This window comes from Mandrillus leucophaeus, unplaced genomic scaffold, assembly GCF_000951045.1.
Source record: "Mandrillus leucophaeus isolate KB7577 unplaced genomic scaffold, Mleu.le_1.0 Scaffold325, whole genome shotgun sequence".
Lineage (NCBI taxonomy): Eukaryota > Metazoa > Chordata > Mammalia > Primates > Cercopithecidae > Mandrillus > Mandrillus leucophaeus.
Genome location: NW_012103421.1, coordinates 2125911 through 2140384, shown reverse-complemented (window position 1 = coordinate 2140384; position 14474 = coordinate 2125911). Strand labels below are relative to the sequence as shown.

The following is a 14474-nucleotide window of genomic DNA, read 5'->3' as shown; positions in this document are numbered from 1 at the left end:
CTGGGCGGAGGCTCCGGCGTCCCTGAGGGGGTGCCCGCGTCGCTCTGCAGGGCGGCCAGCAGCTTCAGGCTGCGCTCGTACTCCAGCAGCTGGCCCAGGAAGTTGAAGTTGGGCGAGATGGACGGACGCCTGTCCTTCACGAACCTGCGTGGGGGCAGGGGGAGAGGCTTAGTCCCAGGCGCCCGCCAGGGCCAGGCTGCCCACCTGACACCACCCACTGGGCACCCATGAGCTCATGTGCGCCAGGCTGGTCTCAGGCCCTCCTCCCTTGCCAGGGGTCCTGGACGGTGGGGCCATTCTGGTGCAACTGGGCAGCCGAGGGAAGGCAGGTGATGCCGTGAGTCACAAGTGCGTGACTGGGGAAGGCGGTACCTGTAGGCGTCGTCGGAGGACATGCCCATGGTCTTCATGATGTAGGCGATGGCGATGGTGGCAGAACGGGAGATGCCGGCCAGACAGTGGACGATGACTTGGCAGCTGGAGAGCTTGGCTTTATCTGGGCAGGTGGGCCATGGGGGCCAGGTGAGGGCTAAGCCTGCACAGCTTCTCCCTGGCCCAGGGAGGGGACCCCACCTGCCCGACTGCCAACAGTTCGGGCTACTTCCCCGGGACCCCTCCTGTGCCTGTGGCCACGCCCAGCTCTAGCCTTCCTCTAGCCAGGCCCCCGCCCTCCGCCCGCCGCAGGCTCACCGATGAACTCGATGGACTTGTCCAGCCAAGGCAGCAGTTTTTCACAGTAGTTGTCATTGATGGGGACCCTCATGAAGCGGCTCTCGCAGATGAAGTCAGGTTTGGGGCAGGAGTTGCTGGCGTTGAGGACGTAGCTTATTCCATTCTGCGTCATCAGATCCTGGAGGGGCGGGAGGACGGGTTGGAAAGGGGTGGGAGAAGCTGGGGGCGGGAGTGAAGGCGGAGGCTTTTCCTGCCCTGCCGTCAGGAGGGCCTTTAGAATCCTGGGGTGGTCCTGGGAGCCTTGGAACCTGTCACGGATCCCAGTGTATCCAGGGGTGGGCCCAGGAGGCCTCTCTGGTCCACCCTGGCACCCTGGGCCTGTGCGGGGGGTGGGGGCATGGCTGGCCTCCATCTGCAGGCCCCACCCATGGCCGGTGGTGGGCTCCTAGGAATTTTATGGTTGCCTGGGTGGTGGCTTTTACCCTTTTCCCTCGTCACCATGTTTAAAACACGGGATTCTTTCAGAGTTGGACAGGGGCCCAGTGACATCCGAAGCTTGGCATGCCAGCTTCCCGCTCCTCCCCCAAGCCCTGCTGGGCCCTCCCCCAAGCCCTGCTGTGGTCCTGCCGGGGGCAGGGGTGGGGAACCTGGGGTCCTCCTGGGCCCCCACCCATGCTTCTCCCACACCCAGCTCATCCACTGCCTTCAGCTCCTTTCCTCTCTCATCCCCCACGCTGCTGCTAAGCTGCCCCTGGAGCTCCTGCCCCTTTCCCATTGACCGCCCCCCAAGTCCACTGCACACACACCTTGTTCAGGACGTCTTTCTGCGAGCCCAGGTACAGGTGAGGCAGGATGCGGGTCAGGCCCACGCTGGGCACAGGCAGGCAGGGCTGGGAGAGGCTCATGGGTAGCAGGGCAGCAGGCTTGCCCTCGCAGAGGCCGGGGAAGCAGGAGGAGAAGGTGGCGAAGCCCCCTGTTGGAGGAGGCCCGTCAGGTGGGTTGAGAGAACACCTAGGCCTCCCCGTCCGCCTAGGGTGCCCTGTCCACCTAGGGCACCCCATCTACTGCTGAGGATCAGTCACACCCAGCTCAGACCCAAGCCTCAGCCCAGCCAGCAAGCCTCTGGCAGCGCACCTGCTCTGGCCGCGGTGGGGGAGGGGGTGCTGCCACACATTTACAGCCCACACCTACGCCCACATTCCTCCTCATGCTAATTAGGGCCTGACCCAGCTGAGGACGCTGCTATGATGCCGGTAAAGGTGGGGTTGAGGTGGCTGGCCAGCGCGGCAGGCGCTGGACCCAGGCGGGGGCAGGCTCAGAGGTCACAGGAGTCTCCTGCTGAGGGTGTGGGTCACACAGCCCAGAGGAGAGGCCCTCGTGAGCACCCCCGTCTCCCATACCCACGGCCGGGAGCCAGGCTGGGCCTTCCTCCTCCCCTGCGCTGATGCAATGCCTCCCTGCCTCCAGCTGGCTGGGAGCCCCAGGCCTGGGCTTAGGTGCCAGGACCAGGAGGCCAGGGCTTCCGAGAGGCCCTCCCCCTCACCAGGCATGACATCACCCTGGCACAGCCCTGGGGGCATTTGCCATCTGGTTATGGCTCTACTCCACCCAGCAGGGGAGGACGGAGAGTGGAGGAGCCCTGGGCACTGGGGGCACGCGGGGCAGGCAGTGGGCACCCACTGCACATGTGACCGGCGTGTGCTGCTGCCTTCCACACACATCCAAGTCCGAGGCCATAGGCTGGTGGGAGGAAATCCTCTGCCCCGCACCAGCTGGAAAGACTGAAGTGTGAATCCCTGGATGTCTGACTTAGTGACCATGGGCAGTGCACACCTTGGCTCTGGTCTCTGCTTCCTCCTCCTGCCTGCCGCACGGCATCGTGCGGCTCCAAGAAGATAATGAGCACGAAGACACATGGTGAGAATGGACCTGGCTGCCCCTGACCTGGTTGGGGTGACCACCGAGGTGGACCAGAAACTGGGCAGCACCTACCTGGTGGCTGCCAGCTCTTGGGAGGGTGGGGCCAGCACGGCCCAGCGCCACCCCGGTGACACTTCCCAGGATACGAGCCCCATGGCAAGCCAGCTCCTGCTTGTGCAGAGCCTGAGGCAGCTGGGCTGAGGCCTGCCCTATCCCACCGTACGAGGCAGGGGAGTGACTGCGGGGACTCAGGGCCTGGGAACCCCAGGGCTCTTTTTTGTCCTGGTTTGCAGAAGAGGCTGGTGCCACATGTGCAGTGGGTGCCCGCTGCCTGCCCCGCGTGCCCCCAGGGCTCCTCCACTCTCCGTCCTCCCCTGCTGGGTGGAGTACAGCCACCCTGGATAACTCCTGAGGAGAGGGGAGTGTGTGCGAACCCCTAACCAGAACGCCTGCTGTGCCAGCTCCCCGTGTCCCTAAAAAGGGCGTGACGCTGGGGGCCTGTGGAGATGGGAGAAGCTCCAGGCTGGGTGGGTTGAGGCAGCAGCCTTGGAGGAACAGTCCCTTCTGTGGGAATCTGCTGGCTGGACAGGGGGAAGCAGGTAGGTGACTTGTTACCAACGACACCCCAGCTTGCAGGTTCCCCTGAGCAGAGGCCGGGCTGGGCACTGTAGCTTCCGCTCACTGTTCTGAGCTGGGGGAGCCCTGGATGTTCCTGCTGCAGGACAGCCCCAGGGAGGGGGAGGGGCTGCACCACTTCCCTGCAGACTCCTCTGGCACCTGCTGCCTCTCCTCGTCCCCGTACCTCTCCCAGGGATTTTGTGCCTTACTCTCTGCTTTCTCCAGGGCCTGGCCAGAGGAGGTGGTGGTGGTGGTGGTGGTGGTGGGGATTCCATCAGAACTCTCCCACCTCTCCCAAAGGAGGTAAAGGCAGGGAAGTCTCTGGACAGGTGCAGAGACCTGACAGCTGTGGCAGCAATTCCCCGGGAAGCTTCCCAGGACCTCCCCAGGTGGAGCAGGTAGTGTGGATGTCCCTACAGACCCCACTGTGGACGCCAGGCCTAGCAGGGACCGAGGCTTCAGGGATGTCAGAACCACTCAGGCTCTGGGGGGTGAGTAATAAGCGAGGGGTGTTGGGATTCAGTGGACCCTTTGTAGGTCCCAGCACTCTTTGGGCCCTGGGGAGGCACCCCTACCCCCAGGCATCTCCAGAGGCACCTTCCCAGTATCCCTGCTCTCCGACTCGGGGGTTGCTGGGGTGGTGCCTGCAGTTCACCTGCTATTCACAATGAAATCCCAGACTTGAAAAAAGGCGTGTGTACCAGGATGTGTGCCCGCCCCATGCCACCTGGGAGATCCTGCAAGCGCCTATGGCCACAGTTACAGAAACGCTTCTGCCCACCACCTCCGTGACCCCCGGACTCCCTGCCAGGGCGGGGGCCGCCACCCCACCCACTTGCAGTGCAGTTGCCCAGCTGAGGGTCCAAGGCCGACTGCAGGCTGCTGCTTAAAGGGCCAGGACCCTCTCCCATCCCGTGCCGCTTGCCCCTCAGCATTGTGAGCAGCACAGCTGGAGTGGGGGAAGAGGAGTGGCAGGCGGAGGTGGGGTTCACAGCAGTCCTGGGACCCCAGCACGGCCTGTCCCACCACTCTCTCCCGCTTCCCGCAAACCTGCCCTGTTGTGGGGAGGACAGAGGCTTGTTCCTCACGTTCCGGCCTCTGCTGTCCCCGCAAATGGGCCAAGGAACTGTGTCACTTGTGCTGCGGGATCCCGGAATGTCCTTTCTCCTGGGTGAGGGGCAGCACCCCTGCCCCACCCAATATATTCTTTCCCACTCTCCCTGGTTCTTCGAAGAGCCAGCCAGAGCAGGGGCTGTGCCCACCACAGGGAGGGAGGGAGTCTGAGGGCACAGCCCGTGGGCCGGCTTGGGTGCTGCCATGAACCCACGCGACACCATGGGGCCTGGGGCTCCTTGGCAGCTGCGCTTCTGGAGAAAAGGGGACACAGCCTCAACCTTGCAGGGCAGATGTCAGCACAGAAAGGCAGCTCAGAGGGTCCCGAGAGTCGGCGGGCATGACCAGGCCCCGGGAGTGCCCTCCTGGCAAATCCCAGCCCAGGCCCGGCCCCTCCCATGCCCACACCCACACCCACATCCACCTGCACACCCATGCTGTCCCACCCACCAGTGCTGGGTGAGGGCCCCACCCCGCAAACCATCCCACTCTGGCCTTGAGGGAGACAGGCCCTTCCAGGCTCGGGACTTTCCTGGGATTCGCCTGGGGGTAGGGAGGTGCCACTCTGAGACCCTTCGCAACCTCCGAGAAGGGCCTCCTGGCTCCCATTCCTGGCTAGGGCAGCAAACTGGCCCTTGGGAGGGGTCCTATTACACCTGGTGAGCTGTAAAAAGCCCCAAACTATTCTCTCTCCCCTCCCCTACCCACTAGTTCCGCCCTCAAACTTAACCTAGGGGATGAAGGTTGGATCAGAGTGCGTCATTCTATGGCTTCTGGTTCTGAGAGTTCACACATATGTATACAAAAACCAAATCTCACCAGAGAGGCACAGGCGAGTACATACACAAATATACCTGCATGTACATACATGTACATACATGCATATACACATGCACACACATCCATGCACACACACATACACACACATGCTCACATACACACACGCAGAGGCAGATGCTGGTCACCAGACGCCCAGAGTCATGCACAGATGCACAGACACCCTCTGACCATGACCAGGACCACACAACAATGCAGGGTGCTGGACTTACACACAGACAGGTGGGGAGGGAGCCTGGCCTCAATGCTCTTGCCCAGGACACCGGACCACCCTCGAGCCTCCGGGTGCCCTTCAGGTCCCAGGACATGGCATCTCGGGAGGTCGGCCTGGTCAAAGTGGCTGTTACCCCCTCATCTGCCTACAGTCGCCCTCAGGCTGGGTTGAAGGCACCTGCTTCCATTGGACACAGGGCCAACGGCCTGGCTTGGCTGCCCACTCCCCACCCCACCACGCCTGCACCCCACAGTCCCCCATGCCCTCTGCTTGCCTGGCACAGCTCCTGGTAACCCAGGCCAGGTGGCAGGAGCCTAGACAAAGACCCCAGACCTGGGTAGGGGAGGGTGCACGTCCCTGGGACAGGCCAGCTCCACCGGGTTCTGGGACCTGGGCCGACCCCAGGAAGTGGATTCTACAGACACACCCTCAGTCACAGCCCAAGGGAAGAAAGAACCCTCTGGGACCACGAGTGTGTGTGTGTGAGAATGTGAGTGTATATGAGTGTGCGTGTGTGTGTGGTGTGTGAGTGTATGTGTGTGTGTGTGTATGAGTGTGCGTATGAGTGTTAGAGTGTATGTGAGTGTATGTGTGTGTGTGTGTGAGTGTATGAGTGTGCATGTGTATGTGTTAGTGTGAGTGTGTGAGTGTATGTATGTGTGAGTATGAGTGTGCGTGTGTGTATGAGTGTGTATGAATGTGTGTGTGCACGTGTGTGTTATATGAGTGTGAGTGTATGTGTGTGTGTGTGTGAGAGAGTATGTGTGTGAGTGTGTGTATGTGAGAGTGTGTGAGTGTGAGTGTGTGTGAGTGTGTGAGTGTATGTGAGAGTATGTGTGAGAATGTGTGTGAGTGTATCAGTATGTGTAGGGAGGTGGCTTCCCTGCCTCCAGGGCTTAGGGCCCGTTGCCCAGGCTGCTTTTGGGCCACAGGGATCCCTGGAGGCTGTCTACTGGGACCCAGTGAGCAGCCTTGATGCCAGGCTGTTGCCAGGCAACCTGCACTTAGCTGGGTTTTTGGGGGCAGGGGGACTTCCTCGGGACCCCACGGCTCCAACTGAGTTTCCAGAGGACGGGGCCTCTGCCTCCCGCTTCTGACAGGAGCCCCGGGAGGGGGAGGGGCTCCCAGCCTGCATGCCTCGCCCTACACCTCCAGAGCCCAGCTGTACTGTGAGGTTTCCTTCTGTGTTGAGGATAGACTCATTGGTGGGTCCTGAAGTGTGGGGGTCCTGGGGAGAGGATGCTGGGGCCTCAAGAACCACAGATGTGGCCAGGCACGGTGGCTCACACCTATAATCCCAGCACTTTGGGAGGCCGAGGCGGGCGGATCACGAGGTCAGGAGATCCAGACCATCCTGGCTAACACGGTGAAAACCCGTCTCTACTAAAAATACAAAAAATTAGCTGGGCATGGTGGCGGCTCCTGTAGTCCCAGCTACTCGGGAGGCTGAGGCAGGAGAATGGCATGAACCCGGGAGGCAGAGCTTGCAGTGAGCCGAGATCACGCCACTGCACTCCAGCCTGGGCGACAGAGTGAGACTCCGTCTCAAAAAAAAAAAAAAAAAAAAAAGAACTACCAATGTATGGAGATGCCCCTGTGCCCAGGAGACGCTTCCCTGGCGCCCCAGCCCCAGCCCCACTGCTGGCGGAGGGAGTGCCTCAGGGAGGCATGGGTCCCAGACTCACCCGTGAGGATGGCCACGCTGTCGAAGCAGCCGTCCAGCTTGCTCAGCAGGATGGAGAGGAAGCTGTCTGCGGCCAGCACACTGGCGTCCCGCGTGCTCTGGTCATAGACCACCACGTCCTGTGGCTCTGTGGCCTCCACCTGGGGGCCATGGGGCAGAGGTCAGCATGCTGCCTCCACCTCTCAATGCCCTGGCCCTGTCCCAGCCGCACTGGCCCAAGGGAATAGTAAGGGCATCAGATGATGGGAGGCAGGCAGCTGTCACCTTGCTGCCTGGAGGGGAGGGCAGGTGCGGTCACGCACCTCACACACTCTCCATCTGCCAAAGGCCCAGGTGCACACACCCACACCACACAGCAGGCCATGGGGGCCCGCAGGGATGGGCTCCTGCCCTGCGCAGCTGTGCCCCCATGCCATGCACATGGGTGAAGGGCACGGGTACTCTGGGCCAGGCCCGTGTGGAGGAGACACAGGTGAGTGCAATGGGAGCCCAGCATAGGACCTGGCTGGGTTCCTGGGGTGGTGGAGGGACAGGGAAGCTCAGCCCATTTCAGGGATTCCAGAGGCAGATGCCTTTGGGTGTGGGCTCTCAGTGGGGCTAACTCTGCAGCCAGCAATTCTGCTCCCCACCCTATCCCCTCCCCAACCCCCAGCGGAGAAACAGAGGGCTGAAGCAGGACCCCAGGCCCCTGCACCAATTCTGGAGGCAGTAGCTGGAAGCTGGGTTCCTCCTGCCCTCCTCCCCCACCCCAAGGGCCGGCCCAGATGTTGAGCGGCTTTTGCTCAGACAGCACCGGTGCCCCCGCCCTGAAAGCACACTCAGCCCTTAAGCCAGCTGAGCCGCCAACCCCAGGCTGGGGTGACGTCATCGGCAGCCAATGGGATCGCACTCTGCCGGGAGTCCTCGCTGGGGGTCATTAATCACCGGATTCCCCTTGTTGGAAGCCAAAGGGAGCAGCTTCTGGCCTTGGGGCGGGCAGACTCCTGGCCAGTGGCCATCCCACTTGAGTCCTCCCATTTCCCAGTTTTGAACAGGGCGTATCAGTGACCCAGACCCCTCTCAAAGCCTCCAGTGCCAAGAGCTTGTCTCCCTCGTCCCCCTGTGAGGCAGTGGAAAGAGGAGGTGCCGCCACCTTCACAGGTCAACAGCCCCGCTGGCCCCTCCCCAGCTGCACCTGATGGTCCTGGGCAGAATGAGCTGTCCTTCCCCAGAAGGATATTCCTGGGGGGCCACAGAGAGAATTCTGGGTCCCCGAATACTCTGCGGGCTGGGGGGAGCTGTGGGACAGGGACACCGACTGCTCACGTGTGCCTTTTGACCACCCCTCCTGTCCTCACAGCAGGGGGAGTGGGCCACACAGCTGTCCCTGTCCCGTGCAGGCCAGCTGGGCTGCTCCCACTGCCATGTGGTCACACCTTGCTCTTCTGTTCACGGCTGCCCTCTGTGAACCTGGGCCAGCCCCGGCCACACAGTCCTATCTGCGTGGGGAGGGCCCGGCACCTCCGTGCAGGAGCTGAGCGAGGAGGCCCTGGAGGGAGGGTAGGGAGGGGTGCTGCGGGAGTATGTGGGGGGGTGCCCTGAGCAGGGGCAACAGGCAGTGGTGAGAGGCAAGTGCCGGGGGGCTGCTCCACACGTCCCCGGCTATGACCCCAAGGAGCCGAATTTGGACCGGAGGGCAGAGGAGGGGGTGCTGCCCGAGCTGAGGGCCCCTTAGCCATGGACCCTGGAGGTGGTGCACGCCTGGCGGGCAGTGGGCTGGGTACCTGGCTGCGTGCAGCCGGCTGGATGAGTTCCGCAATGGTCACCTTGCCCTGCTGCAGCCGCCGCTTCACCAGCTTGGAGCAGCAGATGTTGACGGAGCTGAGCACATGCCAGCTGTTGTACTCCACGAAGGAGCGGCTGTCGATGACCAGCGGCCCCCCAGGCCCGCCCCGCAGCAGGCTGGCCAGCTTCTTGGCGTCCATAACCTTCCTCGGGAGCCGGTCCCCGGCCATGGTGGGGCAATGGGTGCTGGGGAGGGTGACCCCTGAAGTGAGGGGGGGCTGCTCCGACGGCCCAGGTGTGGCCTTGCGCTGGGAGTGACCTAGCACATGGTGCCGGACCTGCAGGGACAGGGGGACGGTCAGCAGTGCTGCAGGTCCCTGGGTGGCACCCAGAGGCTCCCCAGGACAGATCGGAGCTGGGACCTGCGCCCACCAGGACATCTGAGCCCAACGTGTGCCCGTGGGGACCCTTCTCCCTCTGGTGAGACCCCGTCGAGGTCACAAGGCCAGCAGCAGGATGCAACAAGGCAGAGGGGGGCAAATGGGCCCCACAGGGAAGGGTCTGAGGGCTGGACGAGGCCAGGGGTTCTTCCTGTAGGCCCTGGGGTTCACCCACCCTTAGGCATTCCAGAACATTCCATCTCATCCCTGGGACACAGGCATCTCCCTGCTGTGACCTCTGCATCTTTTCCACCACAGGACCCCCAGCAAGTCAGGGGTCTGCACGGCGCCTCACCCTCCCTCACGGTCCAGCTCTCTGCCCTCCTCCAGGCTTGCTGTCTTCACACCTGCCCCTCCCTCCCTGGACTCCCCAGGGAGTCCAATCCCTGCAGACTTGACTCCAGCGCAGCTCCATAAGCCGATAATCCAGCCCCTGGTGGATGGTGGCCTTGGGGCTGCCTCCACTGGAGACTGGGCTCCCGGGGGCAGCTGGATGGCAGGAGGGTTCGGGAGGGGCTCGGGCACGGAGGCACGACTCCTTTGCCACTGCTGCCCTCCTGGCCTGCAGGCTGAGGTTTAGTGCACGCCGCGTGCCTGCTGGGGGTGAGTGCCCAGCTCCTGCAGGGGTGCGTCGCACCCACAGAGTGCCCCTCCCCCAGCAGAGCCTGGGGTCTAGGGAGCCCCTTCAGGGGCTGATGGGGCCCAGGATGGGAGGGGTGGGGCAGTCCTAGGAGGAAGGTCAGTGTCGGGTACCCTGCACGGACCAGGCCCTTGGCATGGTCTGCAAAGGCAGACTGCCAGGTAGGCAGGGGGAGTAGGGATGTTTGAGGATGGAGCCTCTGGAAGCTCCTCCTGCAGGCTTGGTGACAAGCCTCTGTCACTGCCCCACTGCCGGGCCCCATCTCCCTGTCACCTGTCAAGACTGGCCTTCCTCTGGGTCCACTTTAGACTCACAGCCCCTAGGAGGCACACAGTGTAAGGATGATGAGTTTGCTTCAACTATGGGGAAACTGAGGCTTGGGGCAAGGGTGGGACCTGGGCCACACCTGGGTCACACACAGATGGGCACTGGGTGTTCCTGCAAGGTCATCTCCCTTGTGCCCCCACAGCTGCCAGCCAGTCAGGAAGTTTACTCCACCCAGCTCAGGAGTGAGGGAAGGCTGGGAGATGGGTGCACCCTGGGCGCTGTGCAGAGCGGGCTACGGTGGGCAGTGGACCTTCAGCAATTCAGACCCCCAACCCACAGCCACAGGGGGAACTGGGGGCAGCCACCCTGAGGACACCCGTGCACTGCCAACAGCAGGCTGGGGACAGAGGCCACCACCATTTCTGGACTCTCCAGGTCAGCTACCAGGCCGGCGGGGGCCAATGGGAGAGTTCACAGAGCAGCAGGTGCAAGGCTGGTGTGGACCTCGTCCCTGGCCCAGCCCCGACTCCACACTGAGGGGCAGGTCCCAGCTCCTACCTGCCCAGGAGCCCCAGCCACCCACTCACTCTCCTTCTCCAGACACTTTAAGCTTGGCCCCTGCCTGGCCCCTCCCGCCTCGACTAGGCTCAGGCCTCTGTGCATTCCCACCACCCATCCTGCTGCCAGAGGCCAGGGAAACACCTGGCTGTGGACGGGCAGCCTCAGCTGACCCCACAGCTGACACCAGGGACTGCGGTGGCACCTGGTCAGCGGGGCCTCAGGATCCCACTCAGACACCGTTCCTGGGCTGGTGCTCCAGCCTCCACCACAGGGTGGGGAACGAGGCCTGGGAGCCCACCCCAGGGCCAGACCCAGCAAGTTCAACAGCAAAAGAGCCTGCTGCCTGCCTGCTGTGGAGGGTCTCTGCCTGCCAAGGGGGTCCCTGACTGCCTACAGAAGAGCCTCAATGAACTGTTTGTCCTTCCTGAGTTCTACCTGAGACTTGCACAGGTGGTGAGAGGCGAGGGCCCAGATGTGTGGTCCTGGGGAGACAGCGGCTCCAGGTGCCCCATACAACACCCAAGCTCAGAGGCCCAGCTCTGGGCCCAGCTCAGAGGCCCAGAACCCCCAGAAGGCCGCAGTAGCAGGACACTTGGGCTGGGGGTCCTTCGAGGAGCCGCCCCTGGCCTCAATGTCCTCATCCGTTAAGTGGGGGTGGATTCTCTGTCACTGAAAACAACAGAAGCAAACACCAGCCAGTGCAGGGAGGAGGGCAGGTGTGAGAAGAGGCCCCCCTCGTCCTCCCTGTAGCCAGGGCCTAGGCTTCATACAGCCTTGAGTCCTGATACTCGGTACAGCTAGCCAGGCCTGAGACCCAGAGGGAGGGGAGGGAGGAGGGCAAGTCCAGCTGCAGGGCAGTGGGCAGGGGCTGGAGGGGCGGGAGGATGGGTCCCGGCCTTTACCTGTCCCTGCTCTGCCTCCCAAGCAACCCTGAGCTGGAGCTGGGCCTATCACCCACAACAGTATTGTTATTTGCAGCTGAAGGGGATTCATTAGCAAGTTAGCACCTCCACTGTCGTCATGGCAACGGCAGAGGTGCCAGGCAACCGCTGCTCCTGCGGCAGCCACCACCACGGAGCAGGCTCCTCTGCAGAGTGGGCACGCGCCCCTCCCTGCTCTCTTCCACCCACCCTGGCAGGTGCCCGGCAGTGCAGAGCCCAGTCCTCAGCCCCTCCGCTCCTCTGCCCTACCTGGTCCTAACCTTCCTTCCCACTCCCAGTAGCTGCTGTGCCCAGCACGCTCCCTGCAGCTCACTGGCTCCCCACCCCCTCGGAGGCCTTCTCTGTACTGCGAAGGGCTGACCAGGTGTCCCCTCCTGCAGGAAGCCTCCGTGCTGTGCTGGCCTCTGGGAGAGCATCCTCACAGGGTCTCCTTGGACCTACAGCTCCCAGGGGGGCATGTCCCTCACCTCTGGTTCCCCAGATGCTAAGGATCAGGGCCCAGCTATGCCAGGGATGGGGCAGGTTGGGTGGGGTGGGGAACGGAGACACTAAGGACAGCCTGGTGCAGATCAGTGGGGTCAGCACTGGCCATGTGGGAACAGAGGTAAGGAAACGTGAATGGTGTTGGTTCCACGCCTCTCCTTTCACGGCCCCACATGCCAAGCCCTCCTGAGTACTTGTGGCCCTGCTCTTCCAGTGCCTAGGGGCTGGGGGGTGACAGGCAGGGCTGGGAACAGGATGCCCCCTGGCACAGCCCCATACACCCTCTTCAAAGGTCTTTGAGCCCAGGAGGAAGCAGTTTCCAAGTCCAAAGTCACAAGAAGGCTCCTCCCAGGCCCACACCTTCCAGGAGGCACCAGGCAGCCACCCTCCCCTGGGACACAGCACGCCTGGCTCCGGTGCTACGTGCACACTGCCCTCTAGGTGTGCCAGAACACACCCCTTTGCACACCCATTCCACACACTGGTGTCCCTTACCCACAATCCACCTGCCCTGTGTGCAAGTACCCACGCGTGAATGTGTGCACACATGTGGTGCTGGACGTACACTAGAGTACACGCACGTCCTTCCCCTCTGTATGCAGAATCCCCTGAGAACCCCAGGACTCCAGTACCCCAGGGGCCAGCTCCAGACTCCTTACACACATGAACTCCCACACCCAGCGCCTCTACACAGCACATTCCTGTCCCTGAGCACAGATGGGACCAGGGAGTCCCAGGCCATCCCCAACTCTCAACTGACAGCATCCTCGCCACGTTACCTTCTGCTCAGCACCTAGAAATGGGGACTCATGACCTTCAGAGATAGCTGCCAGGACTGTCAAGCATGGGGGGATGGGACTGTGTCTCCCCCTTACACCTAGGCAGGCTCTTCGAGCTGTCCGGCTCACTGTCACCCACGGATGCCTCTGAAGGCAGAAATCGTCACAATAAGGAGGCTGGGGAGAGACTGGTGGGTGGCGACTCTGGGAGGCAGGGACCCTGCACTCATGCAGGTCAGCTCTCTTCCCTCACTGGGCTCCCCCAAATGCCCTCATCCCTGCATCCCCTCAGCTCCCTGGGCTAGTGGTACAGGACCCAAGCTGGCCTACACTCTGTTCCGCTGGCCTGGGGAAGCTGTGGACCTGGGAGAAAGTGGGGTAGGGCTGGGGGCTCCCTCCAATCCCAGGAACAGGGTCCGGGTAGGGCAGGGGATGGGAGGGCTTGGCACAGGGGGCTGTGAGGACATATCCAAGTTCCCTCCCTTCCCACCGGGCCTGTGTCCCTCCTCCTGGTCACTGTGCCACACGCTAAACACCAGGATCAGCCTGGGGCTTCCAAGGTTCACTGCCCTGAGCAGCTCCAGCAGAGGGGGCCTCAGCCGGTGCAGTTCTCATGTCCAGAACCACCTCTCTCTCGCTGTGGGCCTGCCCCTTTCCTTGCCTTCTGCAAGAAGTGACACCTAGGTCTCACCAGGCCCCAGCCGAAGGCCCTTCGAGACACCTGCCCAGTGGCAGCCTCTGGGCCCTGACTTCAGCCCCAGCCTGAGAAGAGAGGGGTTCTGGAGCAGAGACTGACTCGAAGCTTCTTTCTGCACCTCTGTTCATGGGACTTTATTCCCAGAAACCTCCCCGAGGACAGAGGGCACCAGGGGAATAGAACCTGCCCAGCCACACTCCTGCAGCCCCAGGCTGGCTGAAGCAGGAGGTATTTCAGCGAGACTTCAGGATGAACTTCCAGCTGGGGTCACATGATCTGCCATCCGCATCCAGTGCTTATTATCAGTGAATACATGGGACTGTCCTCCTGGTGGAGGGCTGGGGGCCTGGGGTGCTACATTCACCCCTGCACCGCCTAGGTGCAACAGTGTCTCTGGGTGGGCTGTGCCAGAAGGGAGGCAAGGGAGAGTGCCCGGGCTTGGACCTCCCCTCGGAACCCCCGCAGGGGCACAAAAGGAGCTTCCCTGGCCTGCAGCACCCCACCCCCACCCCAAGCTGCATAGCAAGAGCACTGCGGAGCCACACTACATCCTGCCACCCCCTCCTCCATCCCACAGCGTCCCCGCCCCCCATCACTGCAGCACAGAGCCCCTATTCCCCTCAGCAGAGGCCCGTACACACAGCCCGGAGCAGGGAGACGGAGGCAGATTCTCCCAGAAGGGGTGACCCTGTGGGGGCTGGGCCTATTGTTGCCCCCTCCCCTCCAAGCCAGACCGTTAGGTACCCCCACCTGGTCTGCTCCGCATCCCAGGCTGGGCAGCTGGGCCTAGCGAGGTGGCTGCAGCAGCCTGGCTGTGCCAGCCCCTCCCCCAGCGCCGAGGTTG

General features: G+C 62.8%; 1 protein-coding gene across 1 annotated transcript in view; it reads right to left on the bottom strand.

Moving 5' to 3' along the window:
- DUSP8 (dual specificity phosphatase 8) overlaps positions 1–9156 on the bottom strand; it is an 11085-nt gene extending 1929 nt beyond the window's left edge. The window contains exons 1-6 of the mRNA XM_011988262.1: positions 8822–9156; positions 7060–7198; positions 1479–1645; positions 691–850; positions 373–496; positions 7–144 (exon numbers count right to left, since the gene is read on the bottom strand). Coding sequence (XP_011843652.1) covers positions 7–144; positions 373–496; positions 691–850; positions 1479–1645; positions 7060–7198; positions 8822–9052 — 959 coding nt within the window. The 5' untranslated portion in view covers positions 9053–9156. The remainder of the gene's footprint in view (positions 1–6; positions 145–372; positions 497–690; positions 851–1478; positions 1646–7059; positions 7199–8821) is intronic.
- Between the last annotated feature and the right edge of the window lie 5318 nt (positions 9157–14474).